The 25,555-nt window shown below is 36.9% G+C and overlaps 1 protein-coding gene across 20 annotated transcripts in view; it reads left to right on the forward strand.

Moving 5' to 3' along the window:
• The window catches only part of MEF2A (myocyte enhancer factor 2A), a 150,656-nt gene that overhangs the window by 105,678 nt on the left and 19,423 nt on the right, over window positions 1–25,555 (forward strand). For 10 of the 20 annotated variants that reach the window (XM_008969868.6, XM_008969867.6, XM_024925657.5 and 7 more), the window contains 3 exons: window positions 2,902–3,121; window positions 3,911–3,970; window positions 18,804–18,991. In XM_008969868.6, coding sequence (XP_008968116.4) covers window positions 2,902–3,121; window positions 3,911–3,970; window positions 18,804–18,991 — 468 coding nt within the window. Of the gene's footprint in view, window positions 1–30; window positions 181–2,901; window positions 3,122–3,910; window positions 3,971–18,803; window positions 18,992–25,555 lie in introns of all 20 variants that reach the window. The other 10 variants (XM_063596941.1, XM_063596944.1, XM_063596943.1 and 7 more) reach the window with 2 other exon arrangements.

Genomic DNA, 25,555 nt, shown 5'->3' on the forward strand with positions numbered 1-25,555 from the left:
TTGATCCTTTTTGTTAACTTCATTATTTAGGCTCTGAACAAGAAGGAACACAGAGGGTGCGACAGCCCAGACCCTGATACTTCATATGTGCTAACTCCACATACAGAAGAAAAATATAAAAAAATTAATGAGGAATTTGATAATATGATGCGGAATCATAAAATCGCAGTGAGTACTAAAGTATGGTTTGTGCTTTTATCTTGTGCATGAAGAGATTGACCAAACATCTTGTTGCTTATTTTTATAGTGGGTGATGACAACAATAAGTAGAAGGGAAGAAATGCATTTTATTAGTATTTTTTATAAAACTTCAAAATAAAATTGCTGAAATCTTATACATGTTCAGTATCTTAAATGTAGAAGTGAAGAGAAAACATGCCGATCCAGACTTTGCTACTTCTTACCCCAATACCTTTGGATAGGGCACCTAAACATCTTGAATTCTTTCTCCATCTATAGTGAGTTGGCTCTCATGATTTTTAAGGTATCTTCCAGCTCTAAAATTCTATGATTTATAGTATAGAGTATGTATAAAACTTTCCCTCTACTCCCATGACTTAAAAACATATGTGTTCTTAAATAGATCTTGAGAAAGCAAAATGTAAGGTAGTTAGGTTTGTTGCGAAACTTGTTTTTTTCCTAAATTATCTTCAATTATTTTATATAGTTGCTATAATAGCAGAGCTAAGCTTACTGCTTTGCAGTTTGTAAATGTCCCCAAATCACTTAGCAACAATACCACCAGACTTTTGTTCTTTTCTTATGCTGTAGATACTAAGGAAGAGCAGCTTGGCTTAATTTTAATTTAGGGCAACAATTTTCTTAAACTGATTGCAAAACAAATAGTGACTTTACAGTTTCTGTATACTCATTCATCTAACCGTAGTGAAAGAGTATTTTTCTTTGAGCTCATGCTCCTAGACTTGATAGTTTTTCAAAGAATTCTCACTGGAAGCTCCATTGGCAAGAGCTACTTAAAACAGTTATTCTGGATCTGATTTCCTAATTCTGTATATGTAGGTCAGCCGCCCTTGAACAAATTAGTTTCAATGCTGATATTTATTTTATCATCAGAGTTAATTCTTTCAAAACTGTGCCCTAAAGTATGCATGATGGATCATTTCTTCAGAGTAGTCCTGTATTACAGGTTGGGTATCCCTTATTGGAAATGCTTGGGACTAGGAAGTGTTTCAGATTTGGGATTTTTTTCAAAATTTGGAATATTTGCATATGTATAGTATCTTGGGGATGGGACCCAAGTCTAAACATTAAATTTATTAATGTTTCATACATACCTTACATACTCATGGACTGAAGGAAGTTTTATACAATATTTTTCATAATTTTGTACATGAAACAAGGTTTGTGTACATGGAACCATCAGAAAGCAAAGATGTCCCTGTCTCAGCTACCCATGTCATAGGTCTTGGCTCCATGTGGAGCATCATTGGGAACCTGCTGTTAGCATGTGTAGCCTACACATGTGCCATTTTATTACCCTTTGTGGATGTGCTTGTGTGAGGGAATCTGGGTGTGCACAGAAAAGATACATTGAAGCTGATGGCAGACTGGAACGGTCCTTTTCCCCTTGGAGACACTGAATAAACTGTGTATTGTATGCCTGCATTTCCACATGTCAGGTTTGGAATTCTCTATGGCATCATGTTGGTGCTCAGAAAGTTTTGGATTTTGGATTTTCAGATTAGGGATGCTCAACCTGTATAAGAAGCCAGCTCACAAAAAAATAGCCTTAAGGAGTTACTTTTGGGCAAGTACCATTATTATTCTTAAAAACAATACAGTAGCAAATAAAGGGATGTTGCTGACCTTGCAGTTAATGTTAAAGCTGCAAAGATATCGCACAAATAAAAGTGTTTTACTTTTGAAAAAAATTGTCATATACCCACTGTTTTTATATTTGTTGATGTATAATTTTTCTACATGAAATAAACTACTGTTGAATAAAGTACAATAAAATATATTCTTCCAACTTTGAATTAGCAGTGTTACCTTATTTTTGTATGTTAGTCTTTTAAAATGAGGGCAGAGTAAAGTTGTTTTATTTTTTCCCACTTTAAATTGTAAAGAGCAACATATATTTATCATGGTTAACAAGCATATTGTAAATGGTGTGTGGAGGAAATGCAAGATGAAAATAGAAAATAGAAAAAAGGGGATATGGAATAATTTGGAGGGAGGGAAGGTTAGCATTTATAATATTTGTAATTTAATCTTTATACAATTTAAAGAAGATACCAAAAACTTTATTACTTTTATTACTGGCTTGGTTAGTAGTTAATTTTGTTGTTTAGATTAGATTTCTTTGCATTTTCATTAAACTCAAATTGCATTGTTATGTATATAATTACTTTTTTTTTCTTAGTTTTGCCCTTTAGAAAGTTAGTCAATTAAATCAGAATGGGGAATATTTATGATTTATCAGATTTGACATATTAAGTTAATAATATGTGTACACACTTTTCTCCTTCCGTTATATTTGGGCTCTCTCAGTAGAAATGTAATGTTATTAAGGTTTACATTGAAGTGCCAATTTATGCTTACTTGGTGACAGTGATATATTTTGTAATGTCTAAATATGACAACACTACTTGATTATCAGGTTTATCCTCTTAAGTTTGTCTTTATGAATATTTGAAATATAGAATATAGACATTAGTATATATTAATATATAAAGTTGAAATTGAAAAGGCTCATGTCAGTCATATTCATGTTCAAACATAATTCTAAAGAAAATAGCTTTAATCTGTAAATTGGTTAAGAACCTATCCCTATCCTCTACTTTTAGTAACTTGAGTTACCTTGCCAAATTAAAGTTCAGAAGTTACTTTGTAGATGAATACGAAACCAACAGTTTTTTCCTTCTTTTTCTTTATTTACAGCCTGGTCTGCCACCTCAGAACTTTTCAATGTCTGTCACAGTTCCAGTGACCAGCCCCAATGCTTTGTCCTACACTAACCCAGGGAGTTCACTGGTGTCCCCATCTTTGGCAGCCAGCTCAACGTTAACAGATTCAAGCATGCTCTCTCCACCTCAAACCACATTACATAGAAATGTGTCTCCTGGAGCTCCTCAGAGACCACCAAGTACTGGCAATGCAGGTGTGTAGTGATACCTATTATGCTGGTTCTTTAATAAAGAGGGTGAAAAAATTCATGCTAACATAAGCAGTTTCTTATTTTGCTATTCTTACTTTTATTGCTTTGATGAGCAAGAATCACTGATACATAATTGGCCTCATTTTAAAGTATTTTTTTGAAAATCAATTGTGGGTGTAGCATTGTGTCATGCAAAGTAGAACAGTACTGAGAACCTGCCATTTATATGCTTTCCTTCTCATGGGAAAGCCATACTTTGACAGGCAGAAAATTTAGTTAGATAACAGAAGCAAAGATTTAAAGTAGAGTGTGAGCCATTCATGTTAGAAATATGGGTGATAGACTACCTGATTGGAGTTAGAGTATCTTTTACATCTCCTCCTGCCTGAATTACTTCATTAATTCAGCAAAATTTATGTTACATTTATTGTATTAGTCTACGAAATGCAGTGTCTCCTCTCCCTTAAGTCCTAGATTTAATTTAGTGATTTAATCATACTCCTTACACACTGCCCCCGTTTTTATCAGTATGTACTATTTTGGTATTGATGCAATACCACTATTTGGTATTGAAGGCGACATCAAGCTTGAAAGGTAAACTCATATATATGAGATATAATAACTACATCAGATTACATGTTAATGCCAACTTCAGACTGAGCCAGTTTTTATTTTTGTGTCTTTTTAGGATTAGAGTGAGAGTTACCTCTATTCAGTTCACATTCAGTTAGGTAAAGAGAGCTAATTCATATTCGTTCTCTGCCCTCTGTCTTCTCTCCGTAACGTTGTTAGGTGGGATGTTGAGCACTACAGACCTCACAGTGCCAAATGGAGCTGGAAGCAGTCCAGTGGGTGAGTGAATTCCTACTCTTCTGTTTTGTAGGTATCTATCCTATATGAGATTAAAGGAATGTTGTTCCTGAAATAAAGCTTTCTGGGAAATTTCCTTCTGAAGGGTGCTTTCACTAATACATCAAGATAATTTCTTAAGGGGAGACTTTCTCTAACTTCCCTGCTTACCAAAGTTAGACTGTTACCAAACTACTCTATCTTACAATAGCATGAAATGTTTTCAGAGAGATTAGAATGAAAAGAAATGGGGGGTCTATCTACTTCTACAGATAGAAAGATAATTAAGATATTTGTCTTGGCCGGGTGTGGTGGCTCACACCTGTAATCCCAGCACTTTGGGAGGACGAGGTGGGCAGATTGCCTGAGCTGAAGAGTTTGTGACCAGCCTGGGCAACACCGTGAAACCCTGTCTCTACTAAAATACAAAAAAATTTAGCTGGGCGTGGCAGTGTGCACCTGTAGTCCCAGCTATTCGGGAGGCCGAGGGAGGAGAATTGCTTGAATCCAGGAGGCGGTGGTTGCAGTGAGCTGAGATCGCATCACTGCATTCCAGCCTGGGCGATAGAGTGAGACTCCTCAAAAAAAAAAAAATTATGGAGATGATTGAATGAATTAATAAAAATGATGAGGAAGAAATAAACATCAATAAAGATATTATTAAGACAAGTTACAAAATATTTAATGACAAAGTAGGAATAAATGCCTAATTATATCTGCCACAGTATTAAATATTTTAATGGAATTAAACAGATAAGACCTATTGTGGAGTCTTACTTAACAGAAAACAATTAAATGTGGGAAAATACATAAAGGTTGTACCAGTTAAACACTAGGGCTGCTACTCTTGTATGTGTATTTCCAAATATTTATGGTTTTTTTTCAGCTCTTGTTTTAGTTGTTTGTATGCCTACATACTGTTTTTGTGTCCCTTTTTTTTTTGATTCCCCCAACAAAATAATAAGTTCAGGGCCCACCAAGAATTGTGAGAGCCTAATATGCTTCTCTCACATTGGGTTGACACCCCAAAAGGCTGGACTCTAGAAGTAAAGTAAACCAGAGATAAACAGTTCTTCTCAGTAGTGACATCTTACAGATGCATCATACAGTTTTGTGTTTTTTTTTTGTTTTTTTTTTTTTTTTGGATACGGAGTCTCGCTCTTGTCGCCCAGGCTGGAGTGCAGTGGCTCCATCTCCGCTCACTGCAAACTTCGCCTCCCGGGTTCACGCGATTCTCCTGCCTCAGCCTCCCGAGTAGCTGGGACTACAGGTGCCTGCCACCACGCCGGGCTAATTTTTTTGTATTTTTAGTAGAGACGGAGTTTCACCATGTTAGCCAGGATGGTCTCAGTCTCCCGACCTGGTGATCTGCCCACCTTGGCCTCCCAAAAGTTTGTTAAAATTAGATCGTAGTGATTAGAAATTAGATTTAGGGTTTCCAGAATGCCCAGAAAAGCAAATAGTCTCTGGAAGAATAAAATAAGCCTGGCCCACATGGCAAAACCCCATCTCTACTAAAAATACAAAAATTAGCCGGACGTGGTGGCAAGTGCCTGTAATCCCAGCTACTCAGGAGGCTGAGGCAGGAGCATCACTTGATCCCAGGAGGCGGAGGTTGCAGTGAGCCGAGATCATGCCACTGCACTCCAGCCTGTGCGACAAGAGCAAAACTCTTGTCTCAAAAATAAATAAATAAATAAATAAATAAATAAATAAATAAATAAAATAAAACACCATCTCAGACCTTATTATTTCTAACTTGGCACATAAGCTGAACTAGGCACACACACAAATAAAGCAAATGAAAACTTGCAGAAATAAACAAACAATGGAATCAGCCTCCTGGGAACTCCAGAATTTGGAGTTACTAGGCACAGACTTTGACTTTAATATAACAGTGTTTACTGTGTTCAAGGGTATTTAAAAAACAAAAAGATTGAGAATTTTAGCAGAGAACTGAAATTTATTTAAAAAATTGAAATTTTAGAACAAAAAAACCCCGTAATGTTAAGAACTTAACAGATGGGCTTAAAAACAGATTGGACAAAGCAAATACAAGAATTAAGAAACTAAAAGATAAGATAGAAGAAAATTATCCAGAATTTTGGAGACACAGAGGGATGGAAAATTAAAAAGAAGACCCAGAGCATGCAATAAAAAGGACTAGCATACATTAAATTGAAGTCCCAGGAAGCAAAGTCAGAGAAAATTGGGCAGAAGCAGTATTTGAAGAGATAATCACTGAGAATTTTCCAAAACTAACAACAACAAAAAAGCCACAAATTGGGAAGGCCTATAAAACTCAACGTGGAATACAGATAATGCTGTGCTTTATGAGAAATTTAAACCTTTATGAACAAAAGACTGGGAGATGGTGAGCTAAACCTCCTTCTCAGGAAGTCAGAAAAGGACAGCAAATTAAACATAAAGTAGGTAGAACCAAATAACAAAGATACAAGCATTGAAATAGAAAATAGAAAATTTTCTATTTCAGGCATGGTGAAACAGATGATCTCATACGTGCTTTTGTGGTATTGTAAATCAGTAACAATCTTTCTGGAAAGGTTTTGGCAAGATGTTTCAGTGGTCATAAAAATACAAGTATTGATACTGAAATAGAAAAACAAATTGAATTAACAAAACATACTGATTATTTAAAAGACTAATAAAATGGAATGTTTTCACTAATATTCAATTCGAAATATTTTCTAGTTTCCATTATATCTTTTTCTTTAACCTAACTTGTAAGTTATTTAGAATTATACTTCTTAATTTCAAATACATGGAGATTTTCCAGTTATCTTTGAGATACTATTTTCTAGCCAGATTGTTTTGTTACCGGAGAACTTACCTCTATATGATTAAGTTCTCTGAAATTTGCTGATACTTTTTTATAGGCCAGCATGTGCTCAATTTTTGTCTGTGTTGTGTACTGGAAAGGAATGTTTATTCTGTATTATAAGCATGGATTGCAAATTCTACTTGTTTTAAATACGTTTTATCTGTATATGTGTCATAACTTACTGTATCAGCTCCAGTTTAGAAACTCGTGATAGGTCAGTTCCAGATAGTTTTGCGTTACCTTTAAACCATATCATTTTTACCAATATTGTCATTTTCAAATACGTAATTTGTTTATAGACGAGTCTTCCATTTGCCTTGTTCGTATTTTAATTTTTGTTGCATCTTCTGCCTGCTTCCCTAAAATTGGAATACTTCAGGCCCATGTACTGTTGAAAGAAGAGGCATCCTTGAGACTTTTAAAGCACTGAACAAACTCAGGAAAGGCAAAGACTTCTTAAATAAGAAACCAAAGAAAGTCTAATGGAAAGACTGATTGATTTGCTTGTGTGAAAATTGGAAACTTTGTGAATCAAAAGCACTGTAAAGAGAGTAAAAAGGCAAGACAGAATGGGAGAATATATATAGTATGTATACAATCAATAGAGAGGTTTTTTTTTTTAAGAATACCTACAAATCAGTAAGAAAAAGAAAACTCGACTTTTGAAAATGTGCATGAGAACACATCACTTCACAAAAGAAATGTCTGATAAATGTGAAGAAATGCTCAGTCTCAGTAGTCATGGAAATGCAAAATTAAACCACAAAGAGAGAACACTGCACACCCACCAGAATTGCTAAGATGAAATAGATGGTATACCAAATATTGACAAAGCTATGAAAAAGCACAAACTCATACACTGGTAGTGGGAGTACAAGTTGTTGCAACCATTTGGCATTATCTGCCTAAGCTGCAGATACGTGTATTGTGTGACCCAGCATTTTCACTCATCCTTATGTACTGTAGAGAAATGCATTTGTGCATCACGAGTACCAAGAGATATGTAAAAGAATGTGTACAACATTATGTTAAAGTCATTATCTAGAAATAGTACAGATCTCTGTCAACAGTAGAATGGATAAATATAAGAGTACATTCATATGAAAGAATATTATACTGCAGTGAAAATGAAATCACAGCAGTTCTCAACATGGATGAATGTCACCAAACATTATGAATTAAAGAAGATAGATACATACTCAAGATTCTAACTATATAAAGTTTGAAAAGCAGGCCAAAAAAACTATAGTGTTTGGGACGCTTGTGTAGATAGATGGCAGAGCCATAAAGAAAAACCAAGAAATTACTGTAAAATTCACAATAGTGGTTACTTTGGGTAGGTGGGACTCTGGGAATATTTTAAGGGGCCCAGTTATGGAAACTTCTGGGGTTCTGGCAGTATTCTTAATCTGAATGGTGGTTACGTGGATCTTCACTTTATGATAAATCCTTAACCTATACGTTTTTGTTTTGTACATTTTCTGTTTATGTGTTACATTAGCAAGAAAACAGTTTTGAAAATAAAAGAATACACTAGATATAATAATAAAGGAACTATAACAACAAATATAAAGGCACTTTTTAAATTATAAGAGAAAATAATGTACATTTTGTGGTATTTATACTATTCCAAAATTCAGAGAGAAAATTTATAGACACTCAACACTCACATTCATGCACAAACTAGAGGTAGCCTTTGAGTCTTTGGACATTGTTGTCTGCATGTGGCAGCTGGAACTCAGCACCCATCTTAAGATCATGAGACAAGTCAGTTTAAGATGACAGGTCAAAATGCCAAGGTTGATGAAGTGAAAAGCTGGTGGCCCTCAGTGTTGAGCTGCTGAAGCAGCTGAGTCTGGGACCACTCTTCCCCTAGTCTTTTTATGTGAGATAATACGTGTTCCTCATTCTCCAGAGGAAAAAAGTAAGATAAAATCCAAGCAACAGATAGGGGAATGTTTAGTAATGGGCAATTAATTGTGCCAAAATACACAATTCAAAAAAGAAACCTAACTAGTATTTTAAAAACTGAAAAGGTTGTTCATCATTGGTAGTATTCATGAAATTCAAATTAAAATAACAAAAAAAAAAATACTACTCTTACTTACTAATTCCCAACTATTAGCACTTTTTATTGTGATATTCAGTGCTAATGAAGGCATGGTGAAACTGATGATCTCATGCATGCTTTTGTGGCATTGTAAATTAGTAACAATCTTTCTGGAAAGGTTTTGGCAAGAGGTTTTAGTTGTCATAAAAATGTTTATACCTCCAAGCCCACTAATCCCATTTTTGGGAATCTCTCCTGAAGAGGTAAGTTAGAATAAGCAAAGCTTCATTGCAACTTTATTTGTAGTAATGAATAATAGGAAGAAATCAACATATTCAACAATATGAAAATGAAGTAAATGAAATTTCAACTGAATTTCTTTTTGGTTGTGATTTAAAATGAGCAAAAAATATGAGCATGGAAAGCAAGGGAAAAATCCAAAGAGATTATAATACTTACATTAAGATGGTGGGACTGTAAGTGTTTTTCACTCTTTTTCTAGTTTCAGTGATGCTGTATTAGTACAGTTACCTCTACAGTCATAACATCTTTATTGTAGTAAATTAGAATATTTCTTTATTTATTACTTATAACTTGTTTTCCATTGTCATCTGTGCAAATAAAACTTGGCAGCTTTGTACATATTGTAATTTGTATAGATCTTTCATAGAGGTAATTTGCTTATTTGTTTATGATTTACTAGGTATATTTCTCTGGGGAGTTTATATTTAATACTGGGTTTATACTATAGTTCAAATGACTTTGGGGACTTTTTACTTTGGGCACACTTTAAAATATCAAGCATAAAATAAAGTCAGATATCCAACAACTTCACTTTTTAAAAACACATTGAGAAAGAGAAAAAACATATATGGTACTAGACATAGAAAGGCTCAAGATGCTCTTGGAATTATTTGGGGTTAAATGAAGGTAAAATAAGGGTTTGCATTGTAGCAGGCACACTGGCAGTTAAAAAGAAGAGATGGAAGAGGTGAAAGATATCATGAAGAAAGCTTGATTGCTCTGAAGGTGGGGATGGGATGGCGGAGGACAGCAGTAGTTGAAGTCTTTAGAACAAGCTGAGTTGAGATGACAGCAGCATGTCTGGGTGAAAGTGGCCACCAGATTATTGAATATGGACTGGAAATTAGGAAAGATAAAGCAGAAACCCAGTTTTCAGTCATTCACATGGAGGTGATAGTTGAAGTTGTATGTGCTTCAGCATTCATGCTTCATGAAGTTGCTGAAGTTTCTGAAAGAGAAGAAGATATGTTGCCTTTTGGGGGCTGCCCACATGGGATAGAGATGGGGAATACAGTATTCAGAAAGAAAAGAAGCGGACCCCATGAGCATTGCCTATTTTTGTTATAAATTTTTATTGGACAGGATCCATGTTGTCCATCTTACAAGACATTTCATTGAATCAAGTACACATGCATTCAATTCTTTCAAAACCTGTGATGTTTATTATTTTATTTTATTTTAGACTAGTCAGGTGCAGTAGTGAGAAGGGGGTAAAGAGTAGAACAAGGAGTTGGATAAGTTGAGATAACTCACTGCCTTCGAACCAGCCCTGTAATCTTTTCTACTTTCAGAAACCTCAAACAGTTCTTTGTACAAATGACATAATTTTATAACTGTTAGAATGTATTTTTGTTTATTGAATAATTAGCTGAATGTCAAATTTTATGAAAATTTTGCCAAATATGATTGAACTTTGCTTTGGATGAGTTTTTCAGAATCCTTTGAAGTTTGCACATCAGTTGGACTTCTGAAATGAATTCATAGTGAAATATTAGTGACATCATTGTCTGCAGTTTAACCCTAGAAGAGTAGTATCTAAGGTCACAGAGTACTTGCCAGCTACTCGAATGCATTATTTCAGCTGATGTGATTTATATTTTGAAATATGAGCCAGACTGATGGAATTGACTAACCTATCTTATAGCTATAGGACTGTAATTGAGATCAAGTTCTGTTAAGTTTCTGAAGGCATGGGTATGCGGTTTGCTCAAGAGCATTTTTTCACATTTGTGTTAGGATAGTAAATTACCTTGAAAACTGGAAACACATTTTAACAACATTAAATTGGATTTATTCATTTAGTGTAGATACTGTAGTTCCTAGGTTTGTAAACTGTGGCAAGATGGGTTATATACTGAAAGTATTTACCTCAAAAGTCTATCTGAAAAATATCTTCATTTTTGTAATAAAAATTGAGCTGGAGGTAAGAAGGTATATATTAGGGTATATATCACTGCACTCTACAAAATAACAAGTCGTGCATAGGAGATTCTCTTAGCTTCAGCCTGGCAAGTTACCAAACACTTACATCATCCTTTAATCATCATCTGCTACTGACTCCTGACTTTACATCAAGAAATACTGTGCTTTTAAGTCCCCTCTTACTCTTGAAATTTGGTTCTCATGAGTTACCATCATGTCATATCTATCTAAAGCACCATAGGCTGCACATGGGAAAATAGTATTTGTGCTTCTTGATGATGTGTGGCTCTGAATTATATATTTACATCATTTTTTGTCTTTGAGAGGAAATTCTACTTTCTCCTTCAGATTTGAGTATAAATCAAGTAAAGAAGAATCTTCTAAATAATATCAGAATCAGAACACATATTCATGCCATTGTATATTTTAAAAATTATTAATCTGACATTCTCATACTGTTAACGCAAAATGAAGTTTCTATTTAACCTTCCTATTTTTGAATAAAATTATTTAATAAACATTTTTAATTCTTCAACTGTCTGGCTTAGCAGTTACCTCTGTCCAAGTCATATATGATCTCTACTCGACAGGATGGCCTGGTGAAGTGGTTGTTTTTTAAACTGCACTGCTTTCTGAAGCTTAACAGGATGCAGGAAATTACTCTATGGGGTGTGGAAAGGATTTAATTCATACCCCTTCAAGATAATGAAAGCAGAATGCAGGAAATAACCTCATGAGGTTAACTGAAATACCAGTCCCCACAGCAAAATTAGATCATACATATGAATTAAAACTGAGTGGGTCACTTGGTAAACGTTTTGGAGGAAACAAGAGGAATTGGGTGAGGGTAAGGAAGAAAAAACCACACTAATCATCTGGAACTCAGAAATTCTTTTGTTCGTTTGAGACAGGATCTCACTCTGTTGCCCAGGCTGGACTACAGTGGCACGATCTCGGCTCACTGCAGCCTCCGCCTCTGTGGCTCAGGCAATTCTCCTGCGTCAGCCTCCCTAGTAGCCAGGATTACAGACATGCACCACCATGCCCTGCTAATTTAGCATTTTTTTTTTAGTGGGGTTTCGCCATGTTGGCCAGGCTGGTCTCCAACTCCTGACCTCAGGTGATCCACCCATCTCGGCCTCCCAAAGTGCTGGGATTACACTTGCAAGCCACCATGCCTGGGCCTTTTATTTAAAAAAAAAAAAAAAAAAAATTATTTCAGTAGTTTTGGGGGAACAAGTGGTGTTTTGTTGCATGGAAAAATTCTTTAGTGGTGATTTTGGAGTTCACCAGAGCAGTGTACCCTGTACCCAATATGTAGTCTTCTATGCCTCACCCCCTCCCAGCCTTCCTCCTTGAGTCCCCAAAGTCCATTGTATCATTCTTATGCCGTTGCATCCTCATAGCTTAGCTCCCACTTATAAGTGAAAACATGTGATGTTTGGTTTTCCATTCCTGAGTTACTTCTCTTAGAATAATGGTCTCCAGTTCCATCCAGATTGCTGCAAATGCCATTATTTTGTTCCCTTTTATGGCTTAGTAGTATTCCATGGTGTACATATATGTATATATATATATTACGTTTTCTGTATCCACTTGTTGGTTGATGGGCATTTGGGCTGGTTCCATATTTTCGCAATTGCAAAATGTGCTGCTATAAACATGTGTGCGCAAGTGTCTTTTTCATATACTGACTTCTTTTCCTCTGACCCAGTAGTGGGATTGCTAGATCAAACCGTAGTTCTACTTTTAGTTCTTTAAGCAATCTCTGTACTGTTTTCTTTAGTGGTTATACTAGTTTACATTCCCACCAGCAGTGTATGAGTGTTTGCTTTTCACCATATCCATGCCAACATCTATTATTTTTTGATTTTTTAAATATAGCTATTCTTGCAGGAGTAAGGTGGTATCTCATTGTGATTTTGATTTGCATTTCACTGATAATTAGTGATGTTGAGCATTTTTCGTATGTCTTTTGGCAATTTGTATATCTGCTTTTGAGAATTGTCTATTCATGGCCTTTGCCCACTTTTTGATGGGATTGTTTTTTTCTTGCTGATTTGAGTTCCTTGTAGATTCTGGATATTAGTCCTTTGTCAGATGCATAGTTTGCGAAGATTTTCTCCCACTCTCTGGGTTGTCTGCTGATTATTTCTTTTGCTGTGCAGAAGGTTTTTAGTTTAATTAGGTCCCATCTATTTATTTTTGTCTTTGTCATATTTGCTTTTGGGTTCTTGATCATGAACCCTTTGTCTAAGCCAATGTCTAGAAGAGTTTTTCCAGTGTTCTAGAATTTTTGTGATTTCAGGTCTTATATTTAAGTCTTTGATTCATCTTGAATTGATTTTTGTGTAAGATGAGAAATGAGGATCCAGTTTCTTTCTTCTACATGTGGCTTGCCTATTATGCCAGCACCATTTGCTGAATAGGGTGTCTTTTCCCCACTTTATGTTTTTGTTTGCTTTGTTGAAGATCAGTTGGCTGTAAGTATTTGGCTTTACTTCTTGGTTTTCTATTCTGTTCCATTGGTCTGTGTGCCTGTATTTATGCCAGTACCTTGCTTTTCTGGTAACTATAGTCTTGTAGTATAGTTTGAAATGGAAATAATGTGATGCCTCCAGATTTGTTCTTTTTGCTTAGTCTTGCTTTGGCTATGCAGGCTCTTTTGGTTCCATAGGAATTTTAGGATTTTTTTTCCCCCTAGTTCTGTGAAGAATGATGGTGGTATTTTGATGGGAATTGCATTGAATTTGTAGATTGCTTTTGGCAGTATGGCCATTTTCACAATATTGATTCTACCCATCCGTGAGCATGAGATGTGTTTCCATTTGTTTGTGTCATCTGTGATTTCTTTCAGCAGTGGTTCATAGTTTTCCTTGTAGAAATTTTTCACCTCCTTGGTTAGTTATGTTCCTAAGTATTTTTTTTTTTTTTGCACCTGTTGCAAAAAGCGTTGAGTTCTTGATTTGATTCTCAGCTTGGTCATTGTTGGTGTATAGCAGTGCTGTTGATTTTGTGTCCTGAAACTTTACTGAATCCAGTAAAGATGTCATAGATGGCTTTTATTACTTTAAGATATGCCCCTTCTGTGCCAGTTTTGCTTATTGACTTGTGTATGTTAAACCATCCCTGCATCCCTAGTATGAAACCCACTTGATCATGGTGTATTATCTTTTGATATGCTGTTGGATTTGGTCACCTGTTATTTTGTTGAGGATTTCTGCACCTGTGCTCATCATGGGTATTGGTCTGTAGTTTACTTTTGTTATATCCTTTCCTGGTTTTGGTATTAGGGTGATACTGGCTTCATAGAATGATTTAGGAAGGATTCTTTCTTACTCTGTCGTTTGGAATGGTAAAATAAGATTGGTACTAGTTCTTCTTTGAATGCTTGATAGAATTCGGCTCTGAATTCATCTGGTCTTGGACTTTTTTTTTATTAGCAGTTTTTAAAATTACTGTTTCAGTCTCGCTGCTTGTTATTGGTCCATGCAGAGTTTTTATTTCTTCCTCATTTAACCTAGGCGGGTTGTATATTTCCAGGAATTTATCCATCTCCTCTAGATTTTCTAGTATATTTTTCCACCCCTTTACTTTATGTGAGTCCTTACGTGTTAGGTGAGTGTGTTGAAGACAGCAGATACTTGGTGGATTTTTAACCATTCTGCCATTCTGTATATTTTAAGTGGAACATTTAGGCCATTTATATTCAATGTTAATATTGAGATGTGAGGTACTATTTTATTAATCATTGTGTTAGTTGTTGCCTGAATACTTTTTTTTTCATTGTGCTGTTGTTTTATGGGCCCTGTGAGATTTATGATTTAAGGAGGGTGTATTTTCAGGTTTTGTTTCAAGATTTAGAACTCCTTTTAGCATTTCTTGGTTGTGCTGGCTTAGTAGTGGTGAATTCTCTCAGCATTTGTTTGTCTGAAAAAGACTCTCTTCTTCATTCATGAAGGTTAGTTTTGCTGGGTACAGAACTCTTGACCGGCAATTATTTTGTTTGAGGAAGCTAAAGATAGGACCCCAATCTCTTCTGGCTTGTAGGGTTTCTGGAGAGAAATCTGCTGTTAATCTGGTAAGTTTTCCTTTGTTGGTTACCTGATGCTTTTGCCTCTCAGTTCTTAAGATTCTTCCCTTTGTCTTCACTTTAGATAATCTGATTACTGTGTGCCTGGGTGACAGTCTTTTTGCAATGAATTTCCCAGGTCTTTGAGCTTTTTGTATTTGGATTTCTAGATCTCTAGTGAGGCCAGGGAAGTTTTCCTCAATTATTTTCTCAAATATGTTTTCCAGACTTTTAGATTTCTCTTCTTCCTCAAGAACACCACTTATTCTTAGGTTTGGCTGTTTAGTGTAATCTCAAATTTTTTGGAGGCTTTGTTCATTTTTGTTTTTTGATTTTTTTTAAATTTGTCTTTGTTCGATTTGATTAATTCTGTCACCTAGGCTGGAATGTGGTGGTGTGGTCTTGGCTCACTGCAACCTCTACCTCCTGGGCTCACCTCAGCCTCCTTAGTTGCTGGGACTACAGGTGCACACCACCATGTCCTATTAATTTTTCTTTTCTTTTTTTTTTTTTTTTGTAGAGACGGGGTTTCACCATGTTGCCCAGGCTGGTTTTGAACTGGGCTCAAGCGATCTGCCCACCTCAGCCTCCCAAAATTCTGGGATTACAGGCATCAGCTACCACATCTGACCCAGAGGCAAACCATTTTACGTCTCAGAATGCAGTCTTGTCAGGATGAGATTATTAGGACGAATTTTAGACCAGTGTTAAGCACACAGCAGACACTCAGTTTTTGTTAGTCCTTGCATGTGTATTAATACAGGGGTGTGTGGGTGTGTGTGTGTATTTGTAACACCTAGTGTCTGCTTATTTTTCGTGAATTCTGAAGTTTTCTTTTTGGCTTTATACTAGAATGAAAGGAGCAGAACAAATACAGCTACTTTTTCCTTCTGATGGTCCCTGAAGCTGTGGATTATCCAGGCTTATCTGCTCTGCCATTCCTCACTCACACCTTGTTCATTCGTGCTTTAATGTGTTTTTCTCACATTTATCCATAATGCCTGCCTTCTCTTTTCTTCTGTTCTTCTCTCATTTCAGACTGCTCAGTAGTTAATCCCACAAAGGCTTTCCTAATTAAGCTGATAGATTTGTTATCAGTGCTTTCTATTTCATTGTAAATTTTGTGTGGTTACCTCTAGTTTGCCCATATTGTGAGTATAATTTTGGTATATTCATGCCTATGTGATATGCCTGCTCTTGCTAACTAGATGAAAAGCTACTTGAAGACCTGTAGGCTTTTTATGGTTTCTCTACATATACCCTCCCAGGGGCACAGTACTGTATACATAATAGATATTTGAATTTTTTTAATTTCCAAATAGTAAAGGTACTTCTATGATTTCCAATTTTAGGCAGTTGCTAGTCTTAATGACATATGAATGCTGAGTCCTCCCCGGAGAACTTAAGAGGCCTGTTTGGCTCATCAGGAACCTCTGGTTCACTATTCTGAATATTTTGTTCTTTGCCAGCTTTGTAATAAACACTTATCTTTTATTCTTCTCTGCTTTATTTGTGATTTACTTTGAAATTGAAATACCACACTGTAATCTCTGTTTTATAAATGCACATTATATGTTTCTGTACACTGGTTACTTATCTACTTTTTACTTGTCATTATCTCTGCTGTTGGACTGCAAGCTGGTGAATAATAGCTGTTTCTATTAGGATAGTATCAGTTGCAACTAACAGAAAACTACCTCAGGCTTAAATTATATAGGGGATGTATTAACTTACATGTAACCGAAAGATCCAGAAGTGGTACAGACTACAAGCATGGTTTAATCAGGGATTTTACATCATTTGTTTGCTGTTCTCCTTTTTGTATCAGCTTTTTCCTCATTCTGGCCTTCTTCTGAGTCTCAAAATGACTTAATAAAATGCTGGCCGGACACGTTGGCTCATGCCTGTAATCCCAGCACTTTGGGAGGCCGAGGCAGGCAGATCACGAAGTCAGGAGATCAAGACCATCCTGGCTAACACGGTGAAACCCTGTCTCTGGTAATACCACAGAAAATTAGCCGGGTGTGGTGGCGGGCGCCTGTAGTCCCAGCTACTCAGGAGGCTGAGGCAGGAGAATGGCGTGAACCCAGGAGGTGGAGCTTGCAGTGAGCCGAGATCGCGCTGCTGCACTCCAGCCTGGGCAACAGGGCAAGTCTCCGTCTGAAAAATAAATAAATAAATAAATAAAAATAAAATGCTTCCTCAGGCACAGTTTAGGGAATGTGGGAGCCTCCTGATAATCATGGAAGAGTTGTTTTACCCGGGTTCTGATTGGTCATTACCACATCCAGTCACTGTGGTGAGCGAGAATGACCTGAGTCAAATGCCTATCACTAAGTTCATCTGGGGGTTAGAGGGAGGGTTGCAGAGAGTCAGCCCCACCCAGTCCACGTGGTTGCTCTACATGGGAAGAAGTAGAATGACTGACTACAGTATTCATGAAAACAGGATGGTTTCATATTTATTTTATATCTCAACTAGTACCCAAAAGTATTATATACATAAAGCATATATCACAATGTGCATTTTTCCTCATTTCATTAAGGGAGATGGAAGGTTCTGTTAGGGAAAGTTTAGGAATAAGATGATTAAAGTGAGATAAATCAGAAATATTTAATAAGGACCTCAGTGAAGCTGAAGAAACAGAGTAGAAGTAGAGCCATAAGGAAGAAGTACATGGTGAAAACGGGGCATTAGAAATGAGTGCTGAATAAGCTGCAGTTAAGAAGCTGCTCTGATACGTACTTCACTACTCAGAACTTAGTGGTAGCAGTGCCTTTGCTCTCACAAGAGTGAATGAATAGGCTGGTCTCAGACATTTTTCTATAATACCTCCATTATTTTAGTCCCCAGTATGAGATGCCCTCTTAGAAATGTGGTCTTTTGCTTGTTTGTTTCTTTGAGACAGTTTCACTCTGTCACCCACGCTGTAGTGCAGGGGCATGATCTCAGCTCACGGCAACCTCCGTCTCCCGGGTTCAAGTGATTCTCCTGCCTCAGCCTCCTGAGTAGCTGGGATCACAGGCGTGCGCCACCACATCCAGCTAATTTTTGTATTATTAGTAGAGACGGGGTTTCAACGTGTTGGCCAAGCTGGTCTCAAACACCTGACCTCAAGTGATTCACCCTCCTCGGCATACCGAAGTGCTGGGATTACAGGCGTGAGCCACTGCACCTGGCCAGAAATGTGTTGTGTGTTAAATCTCTTTCAGCAAGTCCAAGGAGTAATGCTGTACAAGTATCATTAGTCTTAAGCTTTATATGTATTTCAGACTTTGCTTGTCTTCCTTTGCTTATTTTTAAGATATCCCAAGGTACTTCATTAGTTACCACAGGTTGAGTATCCCAAATACAAAATGCTCTAGAATCTGAAACATTTTGAGCACTGACGTGATTCTCAGAAGTGTTAATTGGAGGATTTTGGATTTTCAGGTTTAGGGATGCTCAGCCAATAAGTATGTAATACAAGTATTCCAAAATCAGAAACACTTCTGGTCCCAAGCATTTTGGACAAGGGATACTCAAACCTGTAGTGAGTTTTGTTATAAAATTTATTTGCAACTCAGACTGGGGAAAACTTGATTTGTTTGTGCCAAAGTATTTTAATAACTCTTCTCACATTATTGAATGATATTTTTCCCCCCAGGGAATGGATTTGTAAACTCAAGAGCTTCTCCAAATTTGATTGGAGCTACTGGTGCAAATAGTTTAGGCAAAGTCATGCCTACAAAGTCTCCCCCTCCACCAGGTGGTGGTAATCTTGGAATGAACAGTAGGAAACCAGATCTTCGAGTTGTCATCCCCCCTTCAAGCAAGGGCATGATGCCTCCACTAGTAAGTTGAACCTTTCTTCAACTTCATTCTTGAAAACACATATTTTATACATAGTCAATCTGTAGCTTCCTTTGGAATTTTCTGTGCCACCGTAGAATCTACACCTATTCCTAATAAATATTTCCATTCAAAATTAGTATTTGAAGAGACAAGTCTATTTCAAATACACAAAAATCAGATTATGGAAATTTGCTTAACAGTTACTTAAAATTAAAGCTAAATACGAACGTGGTTGGAACTGGAGGTTATTGTGTTAAGTGAAATAAGCCAGGCACAGAAAGATAGATACTGCAAGGTCTCACTCATGTGGGACCTAAAAAAATTGGTCTTGTGGAGATAGAGAATAGAATGATAGCAGAGGCTGGGAAGGGTGTGTGGGTGGGAGACGGGACGAAGAGCGGTTGATTCGTGGGTAAAAACATACACTTAGATACAATAAATATACCCCTGTATTTGATAGGAGAGAAGGGTGACTATAGTTAGCAACATTGCAGATGGAGTATATTTCAGAGTAGCTAGAAAAGAGGACTTGAAATGTTCCCAACAAATAGAAAGGATAAATACTCAAGGTAATAGATGCCCCAAACACCCTGACCTTGATCATTACGCATTCTATGAATGTAACAAATATTCACATGTACCCCATTAATATGTAACACATTTCGAATCAGTTTTTTTTTTGAGTCGTTTTAAGGAGTGAAATTTAGTAGCCAAGAAAGAAGGAAGGAAGGAGAAAACAGCTCCCTCCAACAGAGACAGAGGGAGGGGGGATTCAAACAAAGAGAAAACCCCTCGAATGAGTTTTTAAAAAGTAAAATACAGAGAGATTATTATGTTTAATTTTAATTTTACCAGGCTAGAAGCATTAACCATGACTTATTTATTCTCTGTACTTTGTATACTTTCATTAATCAATTAAACATGCTTTTCTGTGAGAGAAGCACTAAACTATTTGTTAGAAAATTCTACATACCAGGCAGGGTACAGTGGCTCACACCTGTAATCCCAGCACTTTGGGATGCCAGGGCGGGCGGATCACCTGGGGTCAGGAGTTCAAGACCAGCCTGGCCAACATGGTGAAACCCCATCTCTACTAAAAATACGAAAATTAGCCGGGCGTGGTGGCGCACGCCTGTAATCCCAGCTACTCAGGAGGCTGAGGCAGGAGAATCGTTTGAACCCAAGAGGTGGAGGTTGCAGTGAGCCGAGATCGCACCACTGCACTCCAGCCTGGGTGACAGAGCAAGACTCTGTCTCAAGAAAAAAAAAGAAAAAATTCTGCATACCACAGAACTATTGTAGGATAGGGAAGAAAGCACACAAACTTGAGTGAGTTATTCTCCAATTAATTTTATTTGCTTATTCCTTCTCAAATAACCTATTTAACTGTATAAAGAATGCAGGTAGCCTCTATTCCACTCCTTGATGACGGCTTTAGGGTTCTAGTCTCATTTGTTTTTGAGTCTTAAGTCTGTTTGTAAAGAACAGGAGAATCTATTTATCGCCCTTAGCTTCCTGTAGAAAAAAAACTAGAATATATAATCAAGTTTTAAAACTTCTTAGTTTAGCAACTGTTTGACTACTACCATACTAAATGATATGCCAGGTGTTCTCTCTGCTGAGCAGTTGCTAAACTCACCATTAGAGTTTTTGCTAAGTGAAAGCGATGCTGTCAGGCTTAGATAATAATTCCACTTTGGTATAATGCTTTATAGATTCCATAGCACCTTCATGTGTATATTGTCTCATTTAATTCTCAATTAGCCTGTGTCATTGCAAGGTAGAGATGAGGAAACTGAGTTAAAGGTTATTACTTGTCCAAGATAGTTCAAAATAGAGCTAGGACCAAATCTCTAAGTCTTACAGTCCAGGTCAAAAAACAAGTACTTTTTTATTTGGTTATACAGAAATCTGGAAACAGTCACTCCCAGCCTCACAATTTAAAAAACTTGGATATACAGAAAGTTCATAGTTTTCCTTGAACTCATTATAGTGCTGAGATTTCACGGCAACCAACTGGCCCAGATACTCCAGAGTCAAAGACACTGTAAGGAGAGTTGACATTTGAGCATTAGACAAGACACAGATGGTAAGAGTTAAGCTAGGGTGATTGGTGAATTGCTGGAGGCCAGGTGTACACTGACAGAACTGTGTGAAACTCCTGGGGGCCGCAGTATAACACACGGTGAGTCTGTGTTCTCTTGTATACTTTTTTCCTCCGTGAATCCCATGGGGTGCTCAGAAGCTCCTGAAAAGGTCTCGCTGTGGTACACAACTGGGAGAGGGGAAGAGTAGCCACTACACTAGGGGCAAAAAGTTTTGCCTGGATCTTTTTGTCTCCTTTCTCTAATATGAAACAAAAGCTTTAATCTCTGAGAAGACGAACAACAAACATTATCACTCTTAGGGCACTGTTGAAATCCTGTTTAATGGAAAAGGCAAAATATCTCAACCAGTGGTGAAGGAACAGGAAGACATGCTCGGTATGGAGCGATGCCAGGAGAGTGGCAGGATGACTGAGAAGGCCACAGCCTGAGGCACAACAAGAGAGGGGATGACTTAAAGCTGAGAGTGGAGCAGGCACTAGGGGAAAACCTGGCATGCAGATCCCCACCCCCAGAGGGATATGAAGCTTGTGGTAGGTGCCCTGATGGTAACCAGAGCAACAGTAAGGCTCAAACCCCGTCCAGCTGCTAATGAAATTAACTCGATTCTTGCACTAATAGCTTAGCAGGAGGGAAAAACCTGTAGGTGTATTAGTAGGAATTACCCATGCTGAAATACAAAGAGAAAGAAGAGTGAAAACAAGACAAAATAAACAGAACTAAGTATCCAAGAGCTATGCGCCATTATCAACTGGTGTAACATATTTATAATTGGACTTCCAAAAAGAGAAGAGAGAACAGATTAGGAGTAATATTTTAAATAATAACCAGTACCAAGTAGGATAATTACTACTGCCAACACACACATGCACGCATGCACACACACACACAGATGTATGCACGCACACACTCACTCCTAGACTGCTAAAAGCAAAAGATCAAGAGAAAAATCTTAGAGAAGAGATACATTACAGAAAAACAAGGATTGGTAACAAACTTTTTTCTTCACGAACTAAACTATTCGAGCAAGAAAAAGGGAGTAACATTATTTAATGTGCTGAAATTTGTAAAAAATTCCTCACCCCAAAATTCTCTACCCACCAAAAATATCTTTGAGAAATGAAGATTTCCTCAAACAAAAGTCATGGGAATTTATTGCCAGCAGAACTGCTCTACAAGAAATGTTAAAGGAAGCCCTTCAGCAGGACTGTGATCCCAGCAAAAACTCGAGTCTACACAAAGAAATGAACAGTGGAAATGCAATAAATGAAGATAAAATAAGTAAACTCTGGTTTTCCCTGCATTTTATAAACGTTTTATTTTTAGAACAATTTTAGATTTATAGAAAGATTGCAAACATAGTACAGGAAGTTTTCATACACCCCACACATCATTTTTTCTATTAACATTAGTATGGTGTTATTTGTCACAACTATTGAACCATTACTGATACGTTATTATTAACTGAAATTCGCAATTTATTCAGATTTACTTATTTTTAACCTTGCGTCTTTTTCTATTCTAGGATCCAATCCAGGATACCACATTATGTTTAGCAATCATGTCTCTTTAGCCTCCTCTTGACTGTGAGAGTTTCTAAGACTTTCCTTGCTTTAATGACCTTGACAGTTTTGAGGAGTACTAGTCAGGTATTTTTATAGAATGTCTCTAGTTAAGATTTGTCTGATGTTTTTCTCATGCTTATACTGTGGTTGTTGGTTTGACGGAGGTAGGCCATAGAATTAAGATGCCGTTTTCATCACATCGTATCAAGAGTGCCTACTACACATTTATTATCCCTTATCTGATACTCAGGACCAGAAGTATTCCAGATTTCAGATTTTTTCCAGTTTTGGAATATTTCCCTTATACTAATAAGTAGAGCATCCCAAATCCAAAAATCTGAAATCCACAACGATCCAATGAGTACTACATGCGAGTGTCATGTTGGTGCTCAACAGGTTTTGGATCTTGGAGCATTTCAGATTTCAGATTTTCAGATTTGGGATGACCAACCTGTATCGTCATAACTATTGCTGATGTTAATTTGGTCACCTGGCTGATGTTTAACAGGTATTTACCAGGTTTCTTTTCTGTAAAGTTACTCTTTCTCCCGCTTTTCATACTGTAGCCTTTGGGTAGGAAATTACCATGTTCAGCCCACACTTTTAAGGAGTGGGGAGTTAAGGCTTCACTTTCTTAAGAGAAGGATATCTACATAAATTATTTGGAATTCTTCTGCACAGGAGATTTATCTCTTCTCTCTCATTTATTCAACCATTTATTTCTATCAATATGGACTCGTGGGCATTTATTTTAATACTTTGGTTTATAATACAATACCACGTTTTTCTGTTGCTTTGTTCTAGCTTCAGCGTTTGAGGGCTATCTACTTGATTCCTATGTCCCTTTGATATATCCTTATTTTTGTGGGGTTTTTTTTTTTCAGGGGGAGCAGGCGCTTTTTTATTTTCCGGCACTATAATATGTTCTAGGCTCATCTTGTGTATTTTCTGCCCCAGTCCTAGAATCAGGCATTTCTCCAAGGAACATTATTTTTATGGAGAATGAAAGAAACCAAGATCCGAGTGCTTTCCCTCTTTTTAATTGCTCCAAAAGGTATCTGACTATGTAAGGCAAAAATAGTAACTGTATTTTGTTTCTGTAGCACATGTAAAAATAAAATATATGACAACAAAAGATGGGAGGGAGGAATTGACTCTACACATGATGTAAATATTATTTGAAGATGAACTCAAGGTAACTAAAGGTGTATATTATAAACCCCAGTGCAACTACAGAAGAAAATTTTAAAGAAGTGTAAATAAGTCAGTAGAAGAGATAAAATAGAAATATAAAAAATGCTCTACTAAGTAGCCCAAGAAATGGGAGAAAAGAAGACAAAAAGCAAGATAATGGTAGCTTTTAATCCAGTCATATAAGTAATCACATTGAATGTGGTGAGAAAGCGTCAGTTAAAAGATTGTCAGATTTGTGTGTGTGTGTGTGTGTGTGTGTGTGTGTGTGTGTGTGTGTTTCTTAAAAAGCAATGTGGTGGCTCATGCCTGTAATCCCAGCACTTTGGGAGGCTGAGACAGGCAGATCACCTGAGGTCGAGAGTTCGAGACCAGCCTGACCAACATGGAGAAACCCTGTCTCTACTAAAAATACAGAATTAGCTGGGCATGGTAGGTAGCACACGTCTGTAATCCCAGCTACTTGGTAGGCTGAGGCAGGAGAATCACTTGAACCCGGGAGGCGGAGGTTGCAGTGAGCCAAGATCATGCCATTGCGCTCCAGCCTGGGCAACAAGAGTGAAACTCCGTCTCAAAAAAAAAAAGAGAAATGCTGCTTACGAGAAATCCACTTTAAATATAAAGACATAGATAAAAGAAGGGAGAAAATTTACCATTGCAAACACCAAAAAGAAAGCTAAAGCAGACCTATTAATTTCAGACAATATAAGCTTCACAACAAGGAAGAGTATCAGCGATAAGGAGGGACGTGACATAGTCCACTTTCCAAGAAATAACTGTCTTTAATGTGTATGCACCTAACAGCAGCCTTCAAAATACATAAAGTGAAGACTGATAGAACTAAAAGGTGAGTAGAAAAATCCACAATTGTAGTTGGAGACTTCTATATCCCTCTCAGTAACTGATAGAACAACTAGGCAGAAAAATCAGTAAGGATCTAGATGATTTGAGCAACACTCGACCAACATGACCTAAGAGACATTTATAGAACACATCACTCGACAACAGCAGAACACACACTTTTCACAAGTGCACATGGAACATTCACCAAGATCACATCCTGTGCCAGGAAACAAACTGGCAAATTTCAGTGAATTGAAATCAGGCATATTATATTCTCTGGCCATAAGGAAATCAAACTAGAAATCAGTAACAGAAAGGTAGTAGGAAAATGGCCATATATTTAGACATTAAACAACATACTTTAACCCAAGGACCAGAGAAGAAATCTCAAAGGAAATTTAAAAATACATATAGCCAAATGAAAATGGAAATACAGCATCAAAATTTTGAGGCCCAACTAGAGTAGTGATGAAGTGAGATTTATAGCAACAAATGCCTATATTTGAAAAGAGGGATCCCAAATCAGTAATCTAAGCTCTTACCTTAAGAAACTCAAAAAAGAAGAGCAAACTTAACCCCAATCAAGCAGAAGAAAAGAAAATGTAAAGTGATACCAATTCTACACAGTCTCTTTCAGAAAAAATTAGGAGAGAACACTTTCCAACTTATTTTTTTAGGTCAGCATTACCCCGGTGCAAAACCAAAGTAAGCCAACACAAGAAAAAAAGTCTACAAATCCATATTCCTCATGAACTCTAGACACAAAAATCCTCAGTAAAAAGTAAGTAAATTGAGCAATATATAAAAAGGATAATATATCAAGACCAAGTTGGTTTTGTCCCAGGAATGCAAGGCTGAGT

Source organism: Pan paniscus, chromosome 16 (assembly GCF_029289425.2).
Source record: "Pan paniscus chromosome 16, NHGRI_mPanPan1-v2.0_pri, whole genome shotgun sequence".
Taxonomy (NCBI): domain Eukaryota; kingdom Metazoa; phylum Chordata; class Mammalia; order Primates; family Hominidae; genus Pan; species Pan paniscus.